Below are 13,602 nucleotides of genomic sequence, written 5' to 3' on the forward strand. Positions count from 1 at the left end.
AAACTGTTACTTTTTCAAATGCCTTACATGGCCTGGAAACTAAAAACGTTTCTCATGCTTCATGCAGCAGGTTGTCAATGGCACAGTGTTTTCTTCTCTCCATAAAGTCGAAAGAGAACTATTTCGAGTTAAGTATCAAGGAAATTGTCAAAAAACTATTACTCAGTACTTTAAAATTTCAAATTAACTAGTGTGTAATAAATCGTGGGAGGCTGAACAAAAAGTATACACTTTCTTCTTTTGGATATTTATGCGCAGTTGCTTATTAGGGCTTATAGATAAGGTAAGTGCAATTTTTTTCACTCCCCGATATACAAAAAAAAAAAAAAACTCGATTTAACGTATAAAAGTTTCTGTCCCGATGACTTCAGAGTTCGACTGTATTTTGATTTTTTATAATCCATTTCGAATTAAACATTTATTGCTTAATATGTTCGAATAACAAATACAGTATTTAATTTAGGAACCCATTGCATATTCATTGAACGAATGACTTGAAATTTATTACAAAATTAATGTGAAATTAATTTTTCTCTAATAGAATTTGCCAGTCGCCAATGTGATCCAGAGGGGCGTTGGAAAGGCCGTTACCCAGACAGGGACAGTGACAATGGCTGGAGTAACTACACAAATTGTTTCACGAAAGAAATTAAACTGCTAATGGATAAGCTCTATACAAGCACAGAAACTGATGTCCAGGTAGGTTTCCTTTCTCTCAACAAAACTAAGCCCCTCTGTTGTAAGGTTTAGTACAGTGAATTAATGATTTGCATGAATAAAATAAATATTATTATTTCAAAATCAAACGCACAAGACAATAACAAGGACCCTTTTGAAATGATCAGAGCAAGTTGAATGCTTCACTTGCAAGTTGATTAACTCCATAAAACAAAAAGTCGAGAAATGTGATGAAGATAGCGTTTCACACAGACGTGAATGGGCCCTCGTACAAAACAAAAAAAAGTTACCTTATTACGTTGAAAACACGTATATTAGGGAACCGGGGTGACTGAATGGGAATGATTGACACGTGAAGATTTTTTTCCAATCTGAGATATTTTTAGGAACGTTAAATATGTGTATTTTCAGAGACCTATCCGCTTTAACCTTTCCCCCAAGTTTGTATCAGTAACCGTTACGTTTTTTACCTTACTTGTAAGTATAACAATACAACTTTTGCACACACATTAGTAAATATGAATACAGGTACACTGCTTTGTAATAATATTACTCGTAATGCTTTCATCTTTTTCAGGCAATAAAAGAGTTGATTTACATTTAAAAAAAGAACGAACTAAAGGCTAATTAAATCACATATTTATACTAAGGATTAAAATATTTAGAAATTGCCAATCATTTATCCAAAAATTGCGCAGTACGAACAAATGTATCATTGTTTTGAACATTCCTGATCTCACTTTCCTAAACACAGAAAATTACTAGGATGAGCAAGACCTCGCTATGAATTTTGTATAAATGAACACAAACCTTGAATATATTCATTGAAAACCATGGATATTTAAAAAAACTTTTATTTCTAGTTGATCCTCCCGAAAAAAGTTAATCCGTGTTTTCTGCCAAAAACTGGAAAACATTGTTTTAATTAAATTTACTTATCCGTTTCCTAATTAATTTCAACTCAACTGTGAATACGTTTTTGTGATATTTTGTTCTAATACAACAGTTTTCTATGAGTGATTTTACAGAAATATTCAATATCTTTTCTTCCAGAATCGTAAATTGGAATGTTCTTTTACAGGCACTATTTCGCTAATAATCAATTTTTATCAATAACATTTCAGTGACAATATACTTGAATAATAACACAATTAGTTTTGAAAAATTATTTCAATTTATTTACTGCTTAAAAAAACCATTCGTCGTGAAAATTTGCTAATTGTGCATTGTTTTCTTTTTTTTTACAATAAACTTATTCACACTTAACTGTTGGTATAAAATACACTTCATTGACAGTTTGTACTTAGCTTCAAACACGATTATGTCACAAAAAATTCATTTAATTGTAAAGTATAACATTTTTTTTTTTTTTTTTTTTTTTGTAGTAGACGCGAGTTTTGTACAAGTAGAAAATAAACGCAGAAAAAATTATCTAAGTAGCTTTGTTAGAGGAAATAAAAATGTAGGTAATAGAAAATAATAAGAACGAGGGTAACAAGGATGTTTTTTAGCTTATAAATAACTTTTTCGCATCATTTATTAGTGATCGCAGCATTATTTTCCAAATACCTGAGGGTTGTTTTTTTTATTTATTTATTTATTTATTTTTCAAATTAATGTGTACGTTCCAGTACTTTTTCATCAAAAATGTTTTTTTTTTGCAATTTAAATGTTTGTTATTATTCTTTTCTTTTTCAGAGAAAAATGCAGATTGCTAAGGATACCAGAGTCATAGAAATGACAGGACTTACCATATCTTTAGTTTTCCTGATTATTTCGATTTTTATCTTCGTCAACTTTGGGTGAGTATTTTTCCACATGTTTTATCAATAACTTCTATAACAGCGCTCTTCTCATTTAAAAAAGTTTAATATTGTGCTTTATATAACCACTATTCTACCTCTCTAATAAATGGTCAACGAACTTTGACAACATGACGGCATTATCTCACTCTAAGATTTCTCTCTATCTGCGCTGTTGGGCACTCTGTAACTCTCAGTTTCTATTTGTTTTTTATGTCCCAGCAAAAAAAAATAATTACTAGCTTATGTGAATTTCGCCTTGGGACCATTGATTGAACGGAAGTTTAACTATTGTTTCATTCATTGCAATTTATTTTGAGAGGAATGTTAATATCCAAATATAGAAGTTATAAATATCCTGAAACTTCCAGGTTGTCAATTGTAAAAATTTCTTATCTTCTTCAAAGAGTGATTATCCCTATAACAATAAATATACTCCAATATTTTTTTCAAATTTAAGATGTTTTAAAATGTTCAGAAAACCTTATTAAAATATAAACCCTGATAATAAGCAACGAGTAAGGAGTATTCAATGTAAGTTTTAATGTCCTGATAAAAAAAAAATTTTCGCAAAGTTTTTTCAAAATAAGAAATTGTAGCAGAGCACCTTTAAATTCAGAATACATGCATATTTCTGATAAGGAACAAATATATTTAAATACATTTTATTAATTATATTCATAATTTCAAAATATTTTTGATCATAATATTTTGAAAGATTTTAATTCATCATTTAATTTACAGCAGCACAGCTTTTATCATAGTTTTTCCATCCGACGTTGATTTTATTTTACACTAGTTGTACCCGACGCGCGTTGCTACGCCAACAAAAAAAAAAAAAATACATCATTATACTGATTTTCATGACAATCGGTTGAACGGGGCAGAAGTTGCTACTCTGCAGTGCCACCTGGTGGCGAGTGGCTTCAATGAGCATATTATGCACCTTCTCCGTGAAAAAATACATATATATAGCAATTTTCATAATAATCAGTCCCGGTATCAAGTGAAGCCGTGACTATACTCAAATTTTGTACTCACGCAGTTTGCAAGATCAATCAATCGCTAAAAATATCAAATAGAAAAAGTTTTAAATCCCCCCGTTGCATGAAAAGCCATAAAACAATAAAGAAAGAATTTATTTGTTCAAACTCAAGAAAAATGGCAACAATTAACTTCTTATCAATGAGATCTTTCACGCGAATTAATTTCTGCAGCCGATAATTTTATTCGTATTTATCCAATGGATTGTGACTTAAATTGGAATAAAAAAAGGAACTATCGATCGGATTTTTTTCGAACTGGTCTATAAACATTCCCAGTACCAAAAATAACAAACGGTGAAAGTTTCAGCCAAATCTGCCGGGTAGTTTTTGAGTTCATGGATGACATACAGACAAACATTCTTTTTTATATATACAGATAAGACTTTTCCAAGAACTTTAAGATGATATTGAGGAACCATTGCTTTGCATTTACAAGTTCAGTGGGGTAGAAAGAGGAAAACGGCAAACCGGAAATCAGATAACACATCGAACACAATCGCTTCGTCCATCTTCTTTCTTCTCAAAGTGCAAACTGCAGTTCAAGGTTTCAAGCTCGGAGCCTTTTGAAAGGCAGCTGAGCTTATTGTTGGCTCACGAGTAAGATACATTGAAGCATTGAAGACGCTAGAGTGAATAGAATAAATTAGCCAACCACGCTTTCTAGGATAAACTTATCACCAAAGACTAATTGCATTGTAAAAGTTTTAGTTTTAGTAGAATTTATCTAATTATGTCAAAGTAAAGAAAATTACTCTGCTTGTGTGTAATTGGCAGCTTGCTTACATGAAGCTCTAAAAACAAAGAGGTGAAAGTGATAACATAAAAAATTTGGAGACAACTAGTACCAGTTGTAGGGAAACACTTATCTTTTAAAAGCAATAAAGGATAATAGTAGCCCTGATACGAAGCCCCGTGGCTCAGTGATAGCGTTTCCTACTTCCGTGCCGCAGACCCGAGTTCATTAGCCGGGTTGGGCACGGTCACCTTTAACCCCTTCAGTGGGTCTGTAAAATGAGTACCAAGCGTGCATTCCTAAGCGTGCTTCGGAACTAAACCATGGGGGTTCCGCGTTCGGTTAACCACCCAACCCAAACATCTGCCTTGCACCCCAGGGCCCTCGGTCTCTGAGACTGAGATGGCCACAGTAGGCCTTGGCCCCCATGGGCAGTTGTGCCACTAGGTTTAGCAAACCTTATTAAGGGTGGTCAAAAACATGATGGAAAGTAAGTTTTTGTTGTAGACAAAAAATAACACGAAACCGAATTTATTGAATAAAGATACGAATGACATTAACTATACAATATGGTTGAAATGCCTGCCGTCTCTGACTCCAACGTTATAAAGCCGGTTTCGAAAGTATGTCATGCCACGCTCCAGTGCATCAATCTCACTTCGGTCAATATCAGGTCTTCCAGTTAATTAGAAGGATTTCTATAGATTCGAATTCACTAGAAATTCAAAACACATCGTGGCCTTTTGCAGATGCAGAGGTTAAACTGCACTGAAATAAGAACTTTCCGTACCCCAATGGCGCCTGTTTTGTATGTTCACATATTTACGGAACCGGATTTAAAACATTGGAGTCAGAGACCGCAGGCATTTCAATCATATTTTATAATCGGGGATGGTAGATATTTCAAGAACCTTTTATGCTAAAAGACATTCATATTTCTATTCAATTAATATGTTTCATGGTCTTGAATGTTGTCTTTATCCCACAGCGATCACTTACTTTCTGTTGTGTTTTTGGACCACCCTGTAAGTGCTACTCTAGAGCATGATTTAAAAAAGAAAAACAATCTAGTAAACGCCTAACGATGGTTTGACCTTCTTTCACGCAAAACCTCAAAGAGTCTTTTTATACCCTTTTGCTCCTTTCTACCTCAATATAAGATTTATAAAAATATACACATCAACAATTATGGAATTAGTAACATCGCTATGAAGAGATATTAAAATAAATCAATTTTCAAAACATTTTTTTTAACACAAAATATTAAAAAACACTGTCTCTCCAAATTTAAAGATTTGTATTTCAAAGGGTAGAAATGTGGGAAGAAGTCTTTCAAACATAATCCAGGAAAAAAAAAACGTTTTTTTTTAATTGACAACTGAAAAAAAAAACTCATAACCACTTTTGTAATTGATTTAAAAATTTAGTTGAATTGTTATTTGAAATTACGTTTTATGCAACGCAGTATTTATATTTTTAAATTTAAAAGCAATGTAGTTTTCTTCAAGCCTTTTAAGTTAGAGTTAGCCTGTTATTTAAAGCGTATATCGATATGGTGTTTCTTTCTCATCAATCTTCAATGGTGGGAATTTGTAATCTGGATATTTGTATTTAGATGAAATTTTGCTATTAAAAGTTTATCTATGTAGGTGTTTTTCATGAAATATCATGATTTTGCGCACACAAAAAAAAGTTGTTTAATGTAAAATCTGCTTGAATTAAGCCTTGAATAAACGCAGACGATTTGTTAACATGACGACGAAAACTAATCTCTCTAAATACATATTAAAAATATTGAGCTAGACTTATTCTCCTCGTTATGGTGATCTGAAAAATCAGACCAACGTCAACGAGAATAAGAAGAAATTCGTGATTGCTTAGAAATGGTATTCATTAATAACAACAAATATTATGTTCTCTCGAAACTTCTGGTTGTGTTGGTGAGCTTTTTGCACTGATGAAGAGGCTCCATTGTAAACTTGAAATAGCTATATGCTGTATTTTCTCGAATATTTGTGCTTTATTTACGTTGTTTTTTCACCTTAAAAATATTGTGTGTGGGAGATACGTTATCATTTCGCTCTTCGATCATTTACGCGGTGCACGCTGTCAAAACTAGAGATGAGACAAGGTAGAAAACGACAACATTAATTATAAGTTAAATATAGCATATTCCTTTCGTTTTTTATCTCACAGTTGAAATTAGTAAATGTATGACATTTGAATATAATTTCATTTGCTTTAAATTAACCACTTAATAACTTGTGAAGGAGCAAAAGTAACGTTGACTCATAGTCGCAACGGCAGTCCTTTGTAGAAACGCTAGAGTATAAGGAAGCCCATGTAGGGGTGCAAGTAGGAGCTCAGACTTCCCCCTCTCCTCTTAGAAATGATGACTTCCTTGCTTTTAGTGCTTTTTTCTTTGAAAAAATTTATAAAAAATTCTCTTCCAGCCATTAATGAATAAGTTATTAAAAATGACAATTTTTACTATCTCTAATCTGGATTGAACTCGGTTTCAATGGGGGGAAAACATTCTGCTATACCATGGGGAAAATTTTTGACCCCCCCCCCCCCTTAAAATTTTGCATATAGGCGCCCTTTCTAGAGTAGTACATCTTTTTTCATTTATTTTGTTCTTTATTATACGCTACAATAGTTTAGAAAAGTTCTTCTCTAACATGTAATTTCGGACGGGTAAGTCAATTTAGTTTAGTGTCAACAGAGATAGATGGGCAAAATCAGGCAGTCTGGAGAAATGCATAAAGAGTCAGTTGTTCGTTTTCAAATTAAGCAACTTAATTTGAAACAGAAATCCTTGTGAAAGTGTTAAGACGCGTGTTAGCTTGTTTGAGTTAGAGTCTAAAGTTTAAGCATTTCTTTCTTTTTCTTTGTTTTGCTTTTTATTGATTTCATTTGTCGGCATATATTTGATATTTTTGAATTCAAATGTTTGCATACTTATCTCAAATATTTCATAAATTAAGTGAACTGAATTTTTCCTTGAAAGATGCAAGTTTTCTTCATTTTAATTGTGCATGATAAAACTACGGTCATGTTTAAAAAAAATAAAAAACTAACTTTTGGGCTCAATGGCTGCATATGAATAAATACGATCGTTTTAGTTTCCCCCAATAGTGTTTAATCAGAAATTTTATTAAGGCAAATTTGGTGAAATCATTACAAGCAGCATACTAAAACTAATTTTCAATATCATAAACTTTCTGAAAACGGAAAGATACATACAGAAAGACGGTAAATGTAGAACTTGAACTGCTTTGACATGGAACCAGACACGGAACCCTTTTGTTGCACAGTTGTTCCATTAGGAGGCTTTTTTTTTTTTGTCTGAGTTTCTTTTAAATCTGTTGTTTTGCAAAATATAAAAATGTGTTCGATTGGTTTCTTACCTGGAACTGATTTACTACATTCTAAGAGCTTTGCCAATTTCTTTAGAATTCCGGAATGGGTTCACAAAGGGAAAAAGGTCGAGAACCACCACTTTTGAAGACTCTTTTTGTTTCTCCTTCAAAAATGCAATAAAAAGCACCAATGTGAACAAAACAAATAAATAAAAAGCCATATAACCGTCACTAAACAAAAGAAAAAAATAGTAACTTCAGAGCCTATGTTTTCCTACTCTTTAAACAGTGATTACATATTTTTCAATTAGCTTAGAAATTATTTTTAAAAATCTTCAGTATGCCGTTTTATAAGGCTTTTCAATTGATGTCAAAATTAAATTCGTGGAGCAAAATTTAAAGCATAATTGAGATATTTAAGAGATAATTGTGCTTAACACAACTCCCCTTCCCCCACACCACCAAATCGAATCTTCGAAGTTTTCTTTCGAACCGATTTTTTTTCTTGTGCACATCTGCGGTACAGTAGAAACCTTCCTTTTGGATTTGGTAATAGAAAAAAGAAAAGAATATATTTTAGTGTTCATGTATTAACACAAAAAATTTTCTTGTTTATGCAAAAATTCCAATTCAATTTAAATGAACATATGCTCTGTGTCCTTATAAAAATCTATATTTTACGTCAGATCTTTACCTAATCCGGCTGAGAGGCTTTTTGGAAGATGATATTATCAATGGGGTAATAATAATAAAAAAAAAAAAACTTGCTTGTCTTTTATCATCGTAATGTGTCCTTAAAACTTAATTGATGCCCTAGAAATTTTTTTAAAATCCGTTACAAATCAAATAAACGTAACGATAAATCGCTCAATAAACAAACAAAAAGAAAAACGCAAAATCTTGCCATGCATAAAACATTAAAAGGTACATCATGCCATTTTATATCCAGTGAGAGGTTAGCAAATTTGTTTCTGAAATCTAGCAAATATGTTCTTTAAAAGATCCGCGAATAAAATATGACAATCAAGTTTACCGTCGTCAAAATATAATAAGATGAAAAGTGAGGACGCAATTAGAAACTGCTTGAGCTCGAAACTTTCTTTTCAAAGCGTAAAAGAGTTCCTATTTAATTCGTAAGCAATGTTTAAATGGCGACGCGTTTATGAGGATTATGACAATTTGAAAATTGTGTAGTTTAAAAAGCAAAAAGTTGCTTTACTACATCTATTTAAAGACATGATAAGAAAATTATTTCTGTAAAAACGTGGAAGGAGGTGTCATTAATCCTTTGACTGCTTTTTTAACTGTTTTAGACTGAAGAGTTTCTAGTTCTGTTGCGATTGCGGTAGACTGAATACATTTCGCGAAAAATGAATCGTGTGGGTTTAAGTATTCACACATTATAAAATGGTCTGCAATAAACTTACTATTACTTTGTCCATTCCAAAACGGATCCAAATATTTTAATGTTTTAGTTACATTTTATTTATTCACCAATAATAAAGTTTTAATACTTGCTTATATAGTTTGCATCTTACTATAGCTTGCGACGAACTCACGTATGCGCTCATTGGTATAGCAATATTTTTTGTTAGACGCAAATATGCGCCAATAGCAGCCATAGGCCAAGGGATAAGCAATTTAGATACCTAGGCAAGTAACGTAGATTATTTTGTTCAACACATTATTAGCTTTGTTACAAGTTTTGCGCTTAAAATTTAGAAAAAGGCGACAGCTCACTATCGAGCCACATGACCTTGAGGTTCGCGGATCTAAACTAAATGCTGGACTTAGGTAAAATCCATTGAGAAGAGATAAAATGGAGGAAGTAAAGGCTTTCATTCGTAAGGCCAACACCCCAAGTCTCAGGATAAATTTCAAAGCAAAGCATTGTAAGAAATCAGGTTTCTTTCGCATGTTTCACGCAAAACGTGCCAACCATTCGTCGTTGTTGAGTCACATGACTTGGGGTCTTTGGGTCAACTTTTGCTAAGCCAATGATTGGACTTGCTCCCTCCATTTACTGATTCCTGCTCTAAAGTCAAATATCACTAGATATGAGTCCAGGCAAAGCGGTTTGACTGCATAGGCATTAGCTTGGCTTCAACGGGGGTCCAAAGTTGCTAGTTAGGTTCCGGCGTTTTCTTTATAATTCACTTTTCTTTCCATCTTTCTGTCTTCCTGTTTTTTTTTAATTGCAGTGTATCCCAATTGCTTGCATTTACTTTCGAGTGAATAATACTAAAGACAAATTTTTATTGTCTCGTTCTTGCATTTGAAGTTGATATTTATTGCGAAAATATTTGCAATCGCAGTTTATTGACAAAAAATAAAGAAAAAAAACTTTTCTGGTACAAAATTAACTGTTATTTCAAACATTAATTAAAAAATGATGCATTTGAAAATTAATTTGAAATATTTTGAAGCTAAAACAAATTGCCAAATATATCAAAAATTTATCGAAAAATATATATAATAGTGGTTTAAAAAAAAAAGAAAGATTAATTCCGGAGGAAACGCCATTGCATTTTTGGAACCTAACTAGTAGCCTTTGACCCCCGTTGCGGTCGACCTCAAGCTTATGCAATCAAACTGCTTTACATTCTCATATTTAACGAGAACTGACCTGAATTTAGGATTATTTTCAGATCAGTGATCCTCAAGGTAGTGCCATTTGGTAGTAAGTTTTTATTTTCTTTATTAAATATTTATTTAAACATTTTTTTTTTTCAGAAATGTTGTTGCTTTTATCGTATTACATTTCCCTTTAAAAAATGTTATTCAGAGCGACATCCTAAAGAAAATAATAAAGCAAGTTACTTCAGAAATAAAAAAGTTTATACATTATTTTTCTTAAATAACTAAAGCCGAACTGTTGAAAAAATTTTTGAAAATTTTTGGCTCTTACAACATTTCTAACGGATAATGTTGGGTGCATTTATATGCACATTACTGTAGCATGCGGCATTAATCAAGAAGGTATTTTGAAGAATAGGTTGCTTGTATTTTTTGTGGAACTTTTTTTTTTTTTTTTTTGCTATCTCAGTGTAAACGATGTTGTTGAAATTCAAAATTAAACGTTTAATTTTGAAACAAAACATGGAATTAAGCAGGACTAAAGATTGGAACTGGAAGTCGATTGGCGATAAATAATGTATCTTTTAATGCCGTTTAATTTAGTTGGTGAACTATTTTAAATTTTAACGGAACAAGAACAATGTTATTTCATGAATGTTTTATTTATTTGACAGTTTTTTTAAGTTTTAATGACATTTTTAACGACATCTGATAGTGAAATTTTTTTTCTGGGTTTTTTTTCATTTCAATGCAATTTTTAGGCCCCTGGTTTTTGAAAATTGATAACGAACATGCTACTGTAAATTTGCCCATAAAATTTTGAATAATTGGTTAAGTTAAATGAACAACACCAAGCTCTTGAAGAGATTTTAAGCAAATATTTTAAAATTTAATTCATCTTTCTGCCCTTCCTCCTTGGATCTATTGCCACCAAAAAAGATCCATGACTTTAATTAAATGAATGAATTACCAACGTTTTAATGCACCACGCACAATGGTAATTCATTCATTTATTTTCATGCTCGAAGGTATTCATCCGTGATCCAGCACTTGTTTTCATTTAAGTTCACGGGAAAATCCAATTTAGTTTGAATCCTCGCATTACTTCTTGAGATATAGCGTCACAATTTACGAGAAAACTTTTTCTTTTGTGTCCAAATTAGTTATAAAAATAAAACATCCTCCATTTTGAAGTGCATCTGAACAAAAACATTTGATTGAATCTTTACATAAGTTCTTGAATTATATCAGCCACAGACAAAATACAAGAAAACCCGCTGAATTGATCTACTTTCTTGAAGATTTTGTTGCTGAAATCGATTAGCACCTGAACCCTCAAAAAGTCTGCCTATAGACTATTTTTTATTTGAAGCTGTTCCTGACTTCGTCAGATATTGTAGAAAAAAAGGAAGAAAAACAGTATTATTTTTATTATATTAAAATCTATAAAATTTAATTAATTTTTCAACCCACTCTAGCAATGATTAGGAGATTTTTCCCTTGTCCACATAATTTTTACCACCGCCGTAAATGTTTGGGCAATAAAGCACAATAAAATAAAAGTTGGAAACTTTCGCCAAAAATGGTTTGCTCATTGTGCAGATTCTCTGGATAAAAAAAAAATCAAAATTTAAAACAAACATAGCCATTCGTATGTTTAATTGCTAATTTTGTGTCTCCTTCTCCCGCTTAAAACTTGCCATTCAGTTTAAAAATATCATTAACAATCTAGTAATAAATAAATCATTTTAAAAATGATAATAATGGAATAAAAAAAGGCATAAAAATCATGGTTTTACAACTACAGAGTTTCTGAGTTTAAGATTTTTATATATAAAACTAGACAAGAAAAAAAAGAGTTCATTTCATGATGCCAAATGAAAAAAAAAAAAAGTAAAGAATTCCTTCTTCTCCAACATTTAATCCACCATTTTTCTCCTTCTTTCCGAGAACTGAATTTTTTCGGAGAAAATTTTGTTTGATTTTAGCACCGTTGATTTAGTAGTAAGAAAAATCACAAATAAAACTTTTTTGCTTGGTCAAAAAATAGTAATAATTCATCAGCTGAAGCGTTAAGGAAATAGTTATCCCACAGAATGTTTTGCAATATTTTTCAGTACGGAATGTTCAACTCTTTTTTTCTCAAGATTCTCTTGGAATGTCCCTTGTTTTCTATTTTCCAGTGCGTTGAATTGCGTCATATAATCTATTTTAATTCATTTTCTTCCTAAGCGCGAAATGTTTTGGCATTGTAATTTAATTATGCGGTTCATTTTAACACTCTGTGCTTCAATTAAACTTTATAAAATATTCACAGAAATCCTATGAAGTGTGGAATCTTCTGTTTAGTTTTTTATCTATAAAGAATTCTATAGAATAGAATAAAAAAGAAAGTCCGAGCACTAATACTGGGAAAATTAATTTTCGGCGCAACATTTAAGTGCGCCGAATTCAATTATAGTACTTCTAGTTGCTAATCATGCCAATAATTTTAATTTTTTAGGAGTGCTTAGAAATGCTAATTAACATTCATGTATGAAAATTAAGTCTATGATGAAAATTCGAAGTGCGCAATAAAAGATTGAAACTATAATGCGGAAAGGAGAAGAAAAAATAACAATTTTCCTTTTCGCAACAACGATACTCTTCACTTCAATAAATTCTCGAAATGAATCACTTTCACGGAATAAACGGCCAGTATTTGGCTTAATGTAGCCAAAATAATGCACCCTAAAAAACATTGATAAAAAAGAAATAGATGTATAAAATTTAGCACCTCGCTGCAAAAATTACAGGGGACAATTTAGGCTTGTAAATAAAATTTAGAGATATTTTCAATGTTCAAAAATTTTTATGAGTTTAACATACTTTAACCAAATTCAATAACTGGCATATTTTATGCAATTACTCAAGTATAAAAGTAATTAGTTATACTCCATTAATATCTGATTTACAAAACCTTTTTTTTTTCAGTTTGTTATTCATTACGATTGGGCTAAACATTTTTTTTTTTTTTTTTGTCAATATTTTGGCTAAATATGGAGTATTAGTAATTGTATCATCTTTGTTGAAATAATGGCTTGGTCAACAAAGGTTTGATCGGTAACATATCGGTTTTCCACAGAAGACCATTGTAAAATAATGGTGGTCTAAAATGTTCAACAATTTTAGCAAGTATTGATATTTTTTAGGAAAACTTTAGATCCATTTAAACGTGTCTTATATCGTTAACTTCAAAAAGATTGCGTGAGGAAAAAGTCACGCACGCCGTTATAAAATATTTTATATATATATAATATATATATATATATATATATATATATTATATATATATATATATACGTAAACTCCTGATTATCCGCGGATTAGGGTGGCATAGTTACCGCGAATAAGCGAAAACCACA

At 31.5% G+C, this 13,602-nt stretch overlaps 1 protein-coding gene across 1 annotated transcript in view; it reads left to right on the top strand.

Moving 5' to 3' along the window:
• LOC129216854 (PDF receptor-like) overlaps positions 1-13,602 on the top strand; it is a 172,838-nt gene that overhangs the window by 3,028 nt on the left and 156,208 nt on the right. Inside the window, exons 3-4 of the mRNA XM_054851071.1 lie at positions 542-699; positions 2,377-2,480. Of these exons, the coding sequence (XP_054707046.1) occupies positions 542-699; positions 2,377-2,480 (262 nt within the window). The remainder of the gene's footprint in view (positions 1-541; positions 700-2,376; positions 2,481-13,602) is intronic.

The sequence above is a fragment of the Uloborus diversus genome, chromosome 1, assembly GCF_026930045.1.
Source record: "Uloborus diversus isolate 005 chromosome 1, Udiv.v.3.1, whole genome shotgun sequence".
Lineage (NCBI taxonomy): Eukaryota > Metazoa > Arthropoda > Arachnida > Araneae > Uloboridae > Uloborus > Uloborus diversus.